This window comes from Anomaloglossus baeobatrachus, chromosome 5 (genome assembly GCF_048569485.1).
Source record: "Anomaloglossus baeobatrachus isolate aAnoBae1 chromosome 5, aAnoBae1.hap1, whole genome shotgun sequence".
NCBI classification, from domain to species: domain Eukaryota; kingdom Metazoa; phylum Chordata; class Amphibia; order Anura; family Aromobatidae; genus Anomaloglossus; species Anomaloglossus baeobatrachus.
The window spans coordinates 316,038,881-316,052,270 of NC_134357.1; the positions used below are offsets into that span (position 1 = coordinate 316,038,881).

At 47.3% G+C, this 13,390-nt stretch overlaps 1 protein-coding gene across 1 annotated transcript in view; it reads left to right on the forward strand.

The window, feature by feature from the left end:
- Positions 1 to 13,390, forward strand: part of LRRC45 (leucine rich repeat containing 45) — a 104,652-nt gene that overhangs the window by 75,379 nt on the left and 15,883 nt on the right. Inside the window, exons 12-14 of the mRNA XM_075349728.1 lie at positions 7,672 to 7,783; positions 7,871 to 7,941; positions 8,500 to 8,592. Coding sequence (XP_075205843.1) covers positions 7,672 to 7,783; positions 7,871 to 7,941; positions 8,500 to 8,592 — 276 coding nt within the window. The remainder of the gene's footprint in view (positions 1 to 7,671; positions 7,784 to 7,870; positions 7,942 to 8,499; positions 8,593 to 13,390) is intronic.

Consider the following 13,390-nt stretch of genomic DNA (forward strand, 5'->3'; position numbering starts at 1 on the left):
GAGGATTCATCATCAGGGCCCAGACCCCGTCCTCCTAAGAGGAGACACAGGGTTTCCTCTCCCTCCTCATCCCGTGGCTCTGATTCAAGAGCTAACTCCATGTACCCCATTGATCTTTCCGAGGGTGACTCAGATCTTAGTGACTTGATTGCTTCCATTAATTCTGTACTGGATCTCAACCCTCGAGTATCAGAGGAGCAACCCTCTCTGGCAGAAAAGCACCAGTTTACCTCGCCTAAGAGAGTAAAGAGTGTGTTCTTTAACCACTCCAGTTTTCAGGCCACTGTGACCAAGCCTAGGGCCTGTCCTGACAAACGCTTCCCAAAGCGTGGTTCTGATGACCGTTTTCCCTTTCCACCTGAGGTGGTCAAGGAGTGGGCTCATTCCCCAAAGGTAGACCCTCCAGTGTCTAGGCTCTCAGCCCGGACCGTTGTGTCGGTGGCTGATGGCACCTCCCTTAAGGATTCCACTGACCGTCAGATTGACCTTCTGGCCAAATCCGTGTATGAAGCGGCGGGGGCCGCGTTTTCCCCAACTTTTGCAGCAGTGTGGGCTCTCAAAGCCATCTCTGCTTCTCTAGAGGAGATGCATTCCCTCACCAGGGAATCTATGCCCGAGATGGTTGCCTTAACTTCTCAAGCTTCAGCTTTTTCATCTTATGCCATGTCTGCCATGCTGGAGGCTTCTCACCGCACTGCGGTGGCTTCGGCTAATTCCCTCGTTATCCGCAGGATCTTGTGGCTTCGAGAGTGGAAGGCAGATTCTTCTTCTAAGAAATACCTTGCTGGGCTCCCTTTTGCTGGGTCCCGGCTGTTCGGAGAACAGCTGGATGAAATTATTAAAGAAGCTACTGGCGGGAAGAGTACTTCCATGCCACAAACCAAAACCAGGAAACCTGCCCAGGGTAGGAATCAGTCGAGGTTTCGCTCCTTTCGTTCCTCCAACTGGTCGTCCTCTAAGCCCTCCGCCTCGTCCGCTAACTCAGCTAAGGACCAGAAATCCAACTGGCGCCCAAAAGCGCGTCCACAGAAGACCGCAGGAGGTGCTGCCACTAAGGCAGCCTCCTCGTGACTCTCTGCCCGCTCCGGCAACGTCCTTAGTCGGTGGCAGGCTCTCCCACTTTGGCGACGCTTGGTTTCAACACGTCTCTGATCAGTGGGTGAGAGATATCATCTCCCACGGCTACAGGATAGAATTCTCTTCCAGCCCGCCAAACAGATTTTTTTCTCTCAACTCCCCCCTGCTCCAAGGCCGCCGCCTTCTCACAGGCCGTGGCAGCCTTGCAGGCCAACGGAGTAATTGTACCAGTTCCCGCCCGGGAACGGTTCAGAGGTTTCTACTCAAATCTCTTCCTAGTTCCCAAAAAGGACGGTACCTTCCGGCCCATCCTGGATCTCAAGCTTCTCAACAAGCATGTTCAGGTGCGGCACTTTCGCATGGAGTCTCTGCGATCAGTCATTGCCTCAATGACCCAAGGGGATTTCCTGGCGTCCATCGACATCAGAGATGCCTATCTGCATGTGCCAATTGCAGTTTCACACCAGCGTTGGCTACGTTTTGCAATAGGAGAAGATCATTTCCAATTCGTGGCTCTCCCCTTCGGGTTAGCCACGGCCCCTCGGGTATTCACCAAGGTCATGGCAGCAGTGATTGCGGTTCTGCACCTCCAGGGGTTGGCAGTGATTCCTTACCTGGACGACCTTCTAGTCAAGGCTTCATCCAGCGCAGACTGTCAGCGGAGTGTCTCGCTCACTCTCGCCACTCTAGCCCAATTCGGGTGGCTTGTCAATCTTCCCAAGTCCACTCTGACTCCGACCCAGAGTCTCACGTACCTAGGGATGCAGTTCGAGACTTTGTCGGCTCTAGTGAAGTTGCCATTAAACAAACAGCTGTCTCTCCAGCTGGCGGTGCGCTCTCTTCTGAGGCCCCGCCGTTATACTCTCAGGCGTCTGATGCAGGTGCTGGGTCAAATGGTGGCGTCCATGGAGGCTGTTCCCTTTGCCCAGTTCCATCTGCGCCCCCTGCAGCTGGACATTCTCCGCTGTTGGGACAAGCGGCCTTCCTCCTTACACAAGTTAGTGGCTCTGTCGCCACGGACGGAGCTCCCTTCAGTGGTGGCTTCGGCCCCTCTCCCTGTCCCAAGGGCGCTCCTTCCTGGCCCCGTCCTGGGTAATTCTCACCATGGATGCCAGTCTATCCGGCTGGGGAGCGGTATGTTTCCACCACAGAGCGCAGGGCACTTGGACTCCGTCCGAGTCAGCCCTTTCAATCAATGTGCTGGAAACCAGAGCCGTGCTTCTAGCTCTCTTAGCTTTTCACCACCTGTTGGCGGGCAGGCACATTCGAGTCCAGTCAGACAACGCGACAGCGGTTGCCTACATCAATTGCCAAGGCGGGACACGCAGCCGCCTGGCAATGATGGAGGTACAACGCATCCTCCAATGGGCGGAGGACTCCAAGTCCACCATATCCGCAGTCCACATCCCAGGCGTGGAAAACTGGGAGGCAGATTATCTCAGCCGTCAAAGCGTGGACGGTGGCGAGTGGTCCCTGCACCCGGCAGTGTTTCAGTCAATCTGCCGCAAATGGGGCACTCCGGACGTGGACCTAATGGCATCCTGTCACAACAACAAAGTTCCTGTTTACGTGGCTCGCTCCCACGATCCTCAGGCCTTCGCCGCGGACGCTCTGGTTCAAGACTGGTCCCAGTTTCGTCTGTCTTACGTGTTTCCCCGTCTAGCTCTCTTGCCCAGAGTCCTGCGCAAGATCAGAATGGAGGGCCGTCGAGTCATCCTCATTGCACCGGACTGGCCCAGGCGAGCTTGGTATCCGGACCTGCTCCAACTGTCCGTAGAGATGCCGTGGCATCTCCCGGACCGTCCAGACCTACTCTCGCAAGGTCCGTTTTTCCGCCCGAATTCTGCGGCTCTCAAATTGACGGTGTGGCTCTTGAGTCCTGGATTTTGACGGCTTCTGGTATTCCTCCTGAAGTCATCTCCACTATGACTCGGGCCCGTAAGTCTCCCTCCGCTAAGATCTATCACAGGACTTGGAAAATTTTCCTGTCCTGGTGTCGCTCTACCGGCCATCCTCCTTGGCCATTCTCTTTGCCGACCCTTCTGTCTTTTCTACAGTCCGGTCTGCAGCTAGGACTGTCCCTCAACTCTCTCAAGGGACAAGTCTCAGCTCTGTCAGTTCTGTTCCAGCGGCGTCTCACTCGGCTGGCTCAGGTCCGCACCTTCATGCAAGGCGCGTCTCACATCATTCCGCCTTACCGGCGGCCCTTGGATCCCTGGGACCTTAACTTGGTCCTCACAGTATTGCAGAAACCCCCTTTTGAGCCTCTTAGACTATACAAAGAAACCTTCCTTTCTCAGAAAGTGGCCTTTCTGGTTGCCATAACTTCTTTCAGGAGAGTCTCTGATTTGGCTGCACTCTCCTCGGAGTCACCTTTTTTAGTTTTTCATCAAGACAAGGTGGTTCTCCGTCCGACTCTGGACTTTCTTCCTAAGGTGGTCTCTCCTTTCTACCTTAACCAGGACATTACCCTACCTTCCTTCTGTCCGGCTCCTGTTCATCGCTTTGAAAAAGCGCTGCATACTCTAGATCTGGTGCGTGCTCTCCGGATCTATGTGTCTTGCACCGCTGCGCTTAGGCGGTGCACCTCTCTTTTTGTGCTAACCACAGGTCGGCGCAAGGGCCTCCCTGCTTCTAAGCCGACCTTAGCCCGTTGGATTAGATCGACCATTTCGGACGCCTACCAGAGTACTTAGGTGCCTCCCCCGCCGGGGATCAAGGCACACTCGACCAGAGCTGTCGGTGCCTCTTGGGCTTTTAGGCACCAGGCTACAGCTCAACAAGTCTGTCAGGCTGCCACTTGGACTAGCCTGCATACCTTCTCGAAGCACTACCAAGTGCATGCTCATGCTTCGGCAGATGCGAGCTTGGGCAGACGCATCCTTCAGGCGGCTGTCGCCCATTTGTGAAGTTAGGTTCTGCCTACTTCTTAGTTTTTCTGTTTATTCCCACCCAGGGACTGCTTTGGATCGTCCCAAGGTCTGGGTCTCCCAAAGGAACGATAAAGAAAAAGAATTTTGTTTACTTACCGTAAATTCTTTTTCTTATAGTTCCGTATTGGGAGACCCAGCACCCTCCCTGTTGCTTGTTGGCAATTTCTTGTTCCGCGTGTTATCACCGGCTGTTGTCGTGGACAGAGTCTCCGGTTGTTCCGGCTCTTGCTCTGTTCTACTTCTGGGTGGCTATTCTCCTTCAGCTTTTGCACTAAACTGGCTAGGACTGGCTACCAGGGGGTGTATAAGCTCAGAGGGAGGAGCTACACTTTTAAGTGTAGTACTTTGTGTGTCCTCCGGAGGCAGAAGCTAAACACCCAAGGTCTGGGTGTTTAAGTTGCCTAATAATTCTACACAGTAATAGTTACCTGCACAAACATATATCCTCCTAAGACAGCCAAATCTAAAAAAAAAACACTCCAACTTCCAAAAATATTAAGCTTTGATATTTGAGTCTTTTGGATTGATTGAGAACATAGTTGTTGATCAATAATAAAAAAAACTCCTCTAAAATACAACTTGCCTAATAATTCTGCACACAGTGTAGAGGCAATATGGATAACACATCAGAGAGATACAGGCTTTTGCTCTTTTCACTGATAACAAGCTTGATGGTCTCTCTCCTTTTAAGACCGCAATACATGGTGGACGTTGTTTTCATAAAGAATTTTATTTTCTGATTTATTTGACCATATAACCGTTTTCTATTTTGGCTCAGTTCATTTTAAATGAGCTTTGCCCTAGAGAAGACACCAGTGTTTCTGGATTGTGGTGCTATATGGCTTATTGCTCCGCAATTTTCATAAGCAGTTTTTCACAGATTGATGAACCTCTGACTATCTTTGCTTCTGAGAGACTTTGCCTATCTAACATGTTTGCTTTATACATAATAATGTGACTTGGTTGACAATTGACCCACCAGCTGTATTTCATCACTTCCATTTACTCTTCTAGCCTTTTGTTAACACTGCCCCAAGTTTTTGAGATGTGTTGCTGCCATTGATACTTAAATTAGTTGGGAATAACATATAGCTGTAAGAGTATTCAAATCATTGTATTCTTGTTTTCCTTACATCCCATGGGAAGGTGAGAAAAGCCATTGAGACTAGATGACCGTAAGGGTGCTTCAGCCTTGTATTTATCTTTCAGGTACCAGTGTTCAGACCTGTACCTCTAAGACTTTAAGGAATCTGTCATGTCTCCAAACTCTATTAGCCCTCCAAATAAGGGTAAATCTGCAGCTTACAATGCTGTCCGGCCACATTACTGAAAGCATGTCTAATGGGAGAAAATTAACTTTGTTCCTCCTGGGACCACCGGCTTTCAGTCAGAGGTATGCCTGCAGCAGCTACAGTCACCATTCAGTACACAGTGAATGGCGGCTTTAAGCATGACACTTGACAGCTTTCGCTGCACAGATGCACTGTTGACAGTCATTGAAGCCACTCTTTGCATGTCACTATGACTGAAAGTCAGCAGCTGCCAGGGGGAATAAAGTTAACTTCCTGCAGAATAACCCAGTATCTGCAGGTTAATAGTGTTTAAGGACATGACCGTTTCCACTTAAGTTATCTCAATCATTACTGAGCAGTGAATTGAATTGCCTATATTTTATGAGAAATTGAGGAATTGTGCATTTAACAGGTGAGCGAGCTCCTTCTTGATTATCTGCTAATGTAAAAAATATCAGCAAATTACTTGTTCGTCCGGTGATCATATCATTGATTCCCCCCCCAAAAAATAAATCATTGTTAAATGATGCCTTGTGTAAACAGGGAAGATGCTACTAAAAACATCATATGATATTGAGGACCGAGTGATAATTGTTCATCAACATGTTACAGTAATTGAGCTCTAAGCTTTTTACATATACAGTGAGGAAAATGAGTATTTTGCAAGTTTTCCCACCTACAAAGAATGGAGAGGTCAATCATTTTTATCATAGGCACACATCAACTGTTACAGACAGAATAAAATAAAATACAGAAAATCACATTGTATGATTCTTAAATAAATAATTAATTTGTATTTTATTGTGTTAAATAAGTGTTTGATTACCATCCAACTAGCAAGAATTCTGTATCTCACAGACCTGTTATTTTTTCATTAAGAAGCCCTCCTACTCTGCTCTCATTACCTGTATTAATTGCACCAGTTTGAACATGTCCACACAATCAATCACACTCCAACCTCTCCATCATGTCCAAGACAAAAGATCTGTCTAAGGACACCAGGGACAAAATTGTAGACCTGCACAAAGGTGGGATGGGCTACAGGACAATAGGCAAGCAGCCTAGTGAGAAGGCAACAACTGTTGGCACAATTATTAGAAAATGGAAGAAACACAAGATGACTGTCAATCTTATGTGGTCTGGGGCTCCATGAAAAATCTCACCTCTTGGAATAAGGATGATTCTGAGAAAGGTCAGGAATTGGCCCAGAACTACTTGGGAGGACCTGGTCAATGATCTGAAGAGCGCTGGGACCACAGTCTCAAAGATTACCATTAGTAACACACTATGCCATCATGGATTTAAATACTTCAGGGCCCACAAGGTCCCCTTACTCACACAAGCACATGTCCAGGCCTCTTTTGACGTTCACCAATGATGTAAAGGAGGCATGTGAGAAGGTCATGTGGTCAGTAAAGACCAAAATAGAACTTTTTGGTATCAACTCCACTTGCCATGTTTTAGAGGAAGAAGAAGGATGAGTACAACTCCAAGAACACCATCCCAACCGTGTAGCATGGGGATGGAAAAATCATACTTTTCAGGGTGCTTTTCTACAGAGTGGAGAAAATGACTGCACCGTATTGAAGGGAGGATGGCTGTGGTCTTGTATTACGCGATTGTGGCCAACAACCTTCCTCCCTTAGTAAGAGCATTGAAGGTGGGTTGTGGCTGGGTCTTCCAGCATGACAATGACCTGAAACACACAGCCAGGGCCACTAAGGAGTGGAGGAGAAGCATTTCAAGGTCCTGGAGTGGCCTAGCCAGTCTCCAGACCTGAACCCGCCTAGCCAGTCTCCAGACCTGAACCCAATAGAAAGTCTTTGCTGGGAACTGCCCTGAAACCTGAAAGATCTGGAGAAGATCTGTATGAATGAGTGGGACAAAATCCGTACTGCAGTGTGTGTGTAAACTTTGTCATAAACTACAGGAAACATCTGAACTCTTAAGTGCAAGCAAAGGTTTCTGTACCAAATATTATTTTTTTTTCTATTGTATCAAATACTTATACATGCAATAAATATGCAAATTATTTAAAAATCATACAATGGGATTTTCTGGCTTTTTTTTTATTCTGTTTGTCTCAGTTGAAGTGTATCTACTATAAACATTTCAGACCTCTCCATTGTTTGTAGGTGGGAAAACTTGCAAAATCGGCAGTGTATCCAATACGTATTTTCCCCACTGTATATTTGATCAGCAATCGTTAACATGCATTGACGTGTTGACATTGAAACTACCAAATGCACTATAAGCGTACAGTCCTACAAGTGGAACAGTACCCTATTGGGTTAAGATATTGAAGCAGTTTGATTGGTACTGTGACTTTTACATGAATATGTTTATTCTTTGTGATTTATACCCCTTAGGTTGATGAGCTAGAGAGAAAGTGTAAGATGCAGCATGAACAACTGTTTGACTTGAAGCAGGAACTCACAAACACAAGTGCCGAGCTGAAGCTGCGGGCCGTACAGGCAGAAGGTAAGGGCTGAGCCGTGTCCTTACTGAGACTGGATGAGATGCAGGTGTTCTTCTCTTGTATTTGTCCTGATGGGGTCTTTTTCTCAGAACGCTTGGAAGCAGAGAAAAGAAGATTTCGTCAGTCACAAGATGAAGCCAGTGTGCTGCGTCAGAAGGAAGTATGTAGAGAGACTGATCACAAAGGAACATTTTCCCATTGACAATTTTTATCACTTATCCACTACTCCCTTCATTTCTGTAAGAATATGCTGAGATATCTGAGCTGTCATTGTTATAGAAGCAGCGTCTGACTGGCTACCGGAGAAACCACCAGTAATACCAGTCCTGGCTACGGTTACCTGCACTGAACTCCGGAGCTCTCACCTGAGCTGCGGAGTTCAGCCTGGCCTATCCGCAGCGGTCATGGACTGAACTGTGATAGACGGGGATTCAGTTGGTGCTGACAGTTCAGTCCTGCAAACCGCGGCTCCGTCCAGGCTCCACTCCGGAGCTCAGGTGAGAGCTCCGGAGTTCAGTGCAGGTAAATGCGGCCAGGACTGGTATTACTGCAGTTCCTCCGGTAGCCAGTCCGACGCTGTATAGAAGTGACAGGAGTAGTGGTCACATACTGTTCAGTGGTGGTCCCAGTGGTCAGACGCCCACTGATCACATATTCACAACCGGTTTATGCCCCTCACCCCTTTAATTATAAGCCATTACGTTTTATGTGATCACAGGTAGCACACATAACACGTCACATGGAAGACAGTGAGAGGTTGGCACAGGAAAGGATGCAACGTCTTGAGGCTACAAAGCTGGCAGTTGAAGAGGTGAGATGACCTATTTGTCAGCTATGAGAACATGGTGATCCCTGGCTCAGAGCTAAAAAGAAAAAAACAGAATTGTAAATGGGGGCACACATATTTGAGGATGATTAAGAAGTGGTAAAACCAGTTGCACTGCCTATTATTAGGAAATTGAGTATTTTGACCATATCCTAATTTTCATGCAGATTTTCCAGGTCCAAACTGTATAAATTGGAACGTTTATTGGAAGAAGCAGATCAGATTATGTGTGTTTTGTGTAACGAAGGAGGGTGAGGCTTAAGGATAGCAACACCATTTTATCAAGCTGTGCACTATTATTAGCCTGTTGTCCTCTGGCAAAATGGGCCAAAAAAGAGAGTTCTGAAAAGGGCAACTATTAGTCGTATACTACACATATCTGGCATTTATGAAGGCATGGAAGAAGAAAGTCATTTTTGAAAGCCGGCTATAAGAAGTACAGTTTGCAAAAATCCATGTAGGGGGCACCGTTAGTATTTGAAAGAAGATGTTCTGGTCAGATCTCTCTAAGATAGAACTGTCACACTAAGTATGGGGGAGTACCAAGGGAAGGGAAGGAAAACCCTGTGTCTAGAAAAGGGGAAGGTGGTGACCTCTGACCAAACCTACTGCTGGTCTCTGGGGTCCCTCACCACCCCGGATAGGTTCCGCACCTATGCGCCGAGCCGGGTACCTGACTCTAGGTATCCCTAGTGCTGGGCCCTAAATAGGAAATGGGTGAGACAAGCTCTTAGTCAACCCCACTAAACACTATAGAAGACACAAGGGGGACACACAGGCGGAATATGCTTGAACTACTTATCTACAAATGACTCAAGTAGAAGTTCAGGAAAGTTTTCAGCAATGACACCACAGAGGATTACAAGCCACCTGCTTGCAACCAGTGCTTGCATGAACTGAATAATAACACAACCACCAGTCCAAGGAAGGAAGGAATATTGAAGCACCTAGAGAATACTGGTGATCAGCAGCTGGGTGGAAGGCAAACTCCTGCTGGGTCCAAAAGGGGAAGTAATGAAAAGCCGACAGGAAGCTACTTATTACAATAAATACTGACAGCTGGAACAATGGAGATTCAGGGAGCATTTTTCGCAGCCAAATGGTGTGACCTTCTATGGCCAGAAACCACATAATGGTCTGTCACCCGTGACAAGAACATTTTGCGATTAAATGCAAATAGTGAAGTGTGGCTGAAAAACTAACACTACACATCACTGTGAAAACATCATTCCCACTGTCAAACATGGTAGCAACATCATGCTGTGGGGATGCTTTTCTTCAGCAGGGACAGATGGAAGGATGGATGGAGGTAAATACAGAGCAATCCTGTTGGGAAAGTTGTGAGGCAACGTTCCAACATTGAGAATTTGGTGAGTTTTTACCTCAGTATTTGTAGCCAAAACCAGGAGTGGAACAATCGGAGGAAAAGTATATGGGCACCAGTTCTGCATTTATCACCCACTGCTGATTTTGGCTACAAATACTGAGGTAAAAAAGTCGCCAAATTCTCAACGTGTGCATGGGACCTTTAGAGGCTGCAAAAGACTTGAAATGATGGCGTAGATTTACCCTCCAGCAGGACAATGACTGTAAACTTACTGCCAGAGCTATAATGATTTAGATCCAAGCATAGTCATGTGTGTGAATGGCTCAGTAACAAGCCAGATTGAGAATCTGTGGTAAAGGGCCCATTACACGCGTCGATTATCGGGAGATATGTTGTCAAGGTCACGGAATCCGTGACGTACATCCGGCATCGTTTACGACGTCGTTGCGTGCGACATCTACGAGCGAACATCCCACAGCGTCGTCGTCCGGGAGGTAAGTACGTTTGACGGGGGTTTAACGACTTTGTGGGCCACGGGCAACTAATTGCCCATGACGCACAAACGACGGGGGCGGGTACGATTGCTCGTGCGATCGCACGGTAGATCGTCCCGTGTGACGCCGACATTAGTTTCCAAAATGGGGTAACCTGTGGGGGTTTTTCACTGTTTAGGCACCTCAGGTTCTACAAACACAACACTGCTTTTGCTGTCTATTTTCTCCTGTTACTCTTGTAAGATGCAAAGTATGGATCCAGCTAAAGTAATTATTTTTGGGGGTAAAAGTAACATTTTAATTTTTTTTTCTTCCTCATTGCTTTAGTTCCTGTGAAACACCTAAAGGGTTAATACACTTCTTGGATGTGGTTTTGAGCAGTGTGAGGTGTGCAGTTTTTAGTATAGTGTCACTTCAAATGTGATGTGGTCCCTAAAAAATGGTTTTGTAAATTTTACTGGAAAATGAGAAATTCTCGATAAACTTTGAACCCTGGTAACGTCCTAACAAAAAAACATTGTTTCAAAAATTGCGCTGCTCTAAAGTAAACATGTGGGAAATGTTATTTATTAACTATTTTGTGTGACATAACTTTGGTTTAAGGGCCTAAAAATTTAAAGTTTGAAAATTGAAAAATTTCCAATATCTTCACAAATAAAAGTAAAAAATATGGTCCCAAATTTACCACTAACATGAAGTAAATACAGTGTGTCACTTAAAAACAGGCTTGTTATTATGTTAATTGTTGTGGTGTTAAAATCTGAAAACTTAATAAAAAATATTAAAAAAAATCTCAATCTCTGAGATCAATTGAAACATTCCAGCGTTATAACCTCATAAAGTGACGCTGGTCAGAATTGATAAAAAATAGCCTGGTCAGGAAGGTGAAAACAGGCTGAGGGTGAAGGATTCAGCTCTCATATGTATGACATGAAGGGATTTCCTTGGTCTGATTATTACCTCTAAGTGGTACTTTGCACGTTGCGACATCGCTATTGCGATATCGTCGGGGTCAAATCGAAAGTGACGCACATCCGGCGCCAGTAACAACGTCGCAACGTGTAAAGCCTAGATGCACCGATAAACGATCGCAAAAGCGTTGTAAATCGGTGATCTGTGTAGTGTCGGACATTTCCATAATTTCGTTGCAGCGACAGGTATGATGTTGTTCCTTGTTCCTGCGGCAGCACACATCGCTGTGTATGAAGCCGCAGGAGCGAGGATTTTCTCCTTACCTGCCTCCACCGGCTATGCGGAAGGAAGGAGGTGGGCGGGATTTTTACGTCCCGTTCATTTCCGCCCCTCCGCTTCTATTGGCCGTGTGACGTCGCTGTGACGCCACACGACCCGCCCCCTTAGGAAGGAGGCGGGTTGCCGGCCAGAGCGATGTCGCAGGGCAGGTAAGTGCGTGTGACGCTGCCGTAGCGATAATGTTCGCTACGGCAGCTATCACAAGATATCGCATCTGCGACGGGGGCAGGGACTATCGCGCTCAGCATCGCTAGCATCGGCTAGCGATGTCGCAGCGTGCAAAGTACCCCTAAGGCTATGTGCCCACAGGAGCTCGCACCTGCGGATATATCCGCAGGTACGGCTGCAGGTTTCCCGCAGCTGCTCGCCAGAATCCGCAACTATTCTTAGCTGCGGTAGCACAGCCAAATAGCTACGGTAAACCTGCAGACACTCCTGCGGATTACCTGCGGAAGTCCCGGCCCAATCTCCATAGTGGGGGGCCGGGATTTCTGCAGGTAATTCCGCAGAAAGAATTCACATGCAATTACGTGCGGCTGCGGGAGATTCGCAACATGTTCCGCAGCCGCATGTATCCGCAGCATGGACACAGACACTCCCCATGTCCCATAGGATAACATGGGGAGTGTCTCTACATGCTGAAACCTGCTGATTTACCTGGAAAATCCAAAAAATCTGCGGATTTTCCACAGATTAATCCGCAGGTTTAATCTCCCGTTGGCACATAGCCTAAAGGTGGCTTTACACGGTAGCGATATCACTAGCAATTTCTAGCAATATCGAGCGTGTAAGTACCCGCCCCCGTCGCACATGCTATATCGTATGATAGCTGCCGCAGCGAACATTATCAACACGGCAGCGTCACACACACTTACCTGGTCGGCGGCGTCGCTGTGACCGCCGAACAATCCCTCCCTCAAGGGGGAGGGACTTTTGGTGTCACCGCGACGTCACTAAGCGGCTGGCCAATCAAAGCAGAGGGGCGGAGATGAGCGGGACGTAACATCCCGCCCACCTCCTTCCTTCCGCATTGTGGCCGGCGGCAGGTAAGGAGACGTTCCTCGCTCCTGCGGTGTCACACATAGCGATGTGTTCTGCCGCATGAGCGATGAACAACACGGATAAACAACCCTTACCGATTTTTGAGTTTGGGACGACCTCTCCATGGTGAACGATTTTCATCATTTTTGAGGTCGCTGGTAAGTATCACACGCTGCAATATCGTTAATGACGCCGGATATGCGTCACTAACACCGATAAAACATTAACGATATCGTAGCGTGTAAAGCCCCCTTAACTGTCATCTTCCTCTAGTCACACAGGCGTACAAACCAGCTGTACACGTCCACATAAGTCCCGTATTCCTTGTCATGGACCCCTATCTGTGTAATATGGAAGTAGTAGGATATTTAGGTTCTCAACAGCAGTGCGCGGAGAGTGTAATTCAGTGCATTGTGACTATTCCTGCTGTTATTAGGGGAACAGACTCCCTTGTACTGAGGTTTGGATTCTGGTACTGAACTGAATGTGTAGATATGTGATGGGATTGCATATTTGGTCTGTATTCGGATGTATAGTACATACACTCCTCCCTGGTAAGACATGCAAAAAAGTTGTGTCCAGCTCACCTGCTTAGTAGGAGACCCAAATGCAGCGGATATTGCAAGGAAGGAAGGTCGGCAAATCCTGGTAGTACAAGGAGAAGAGTTTT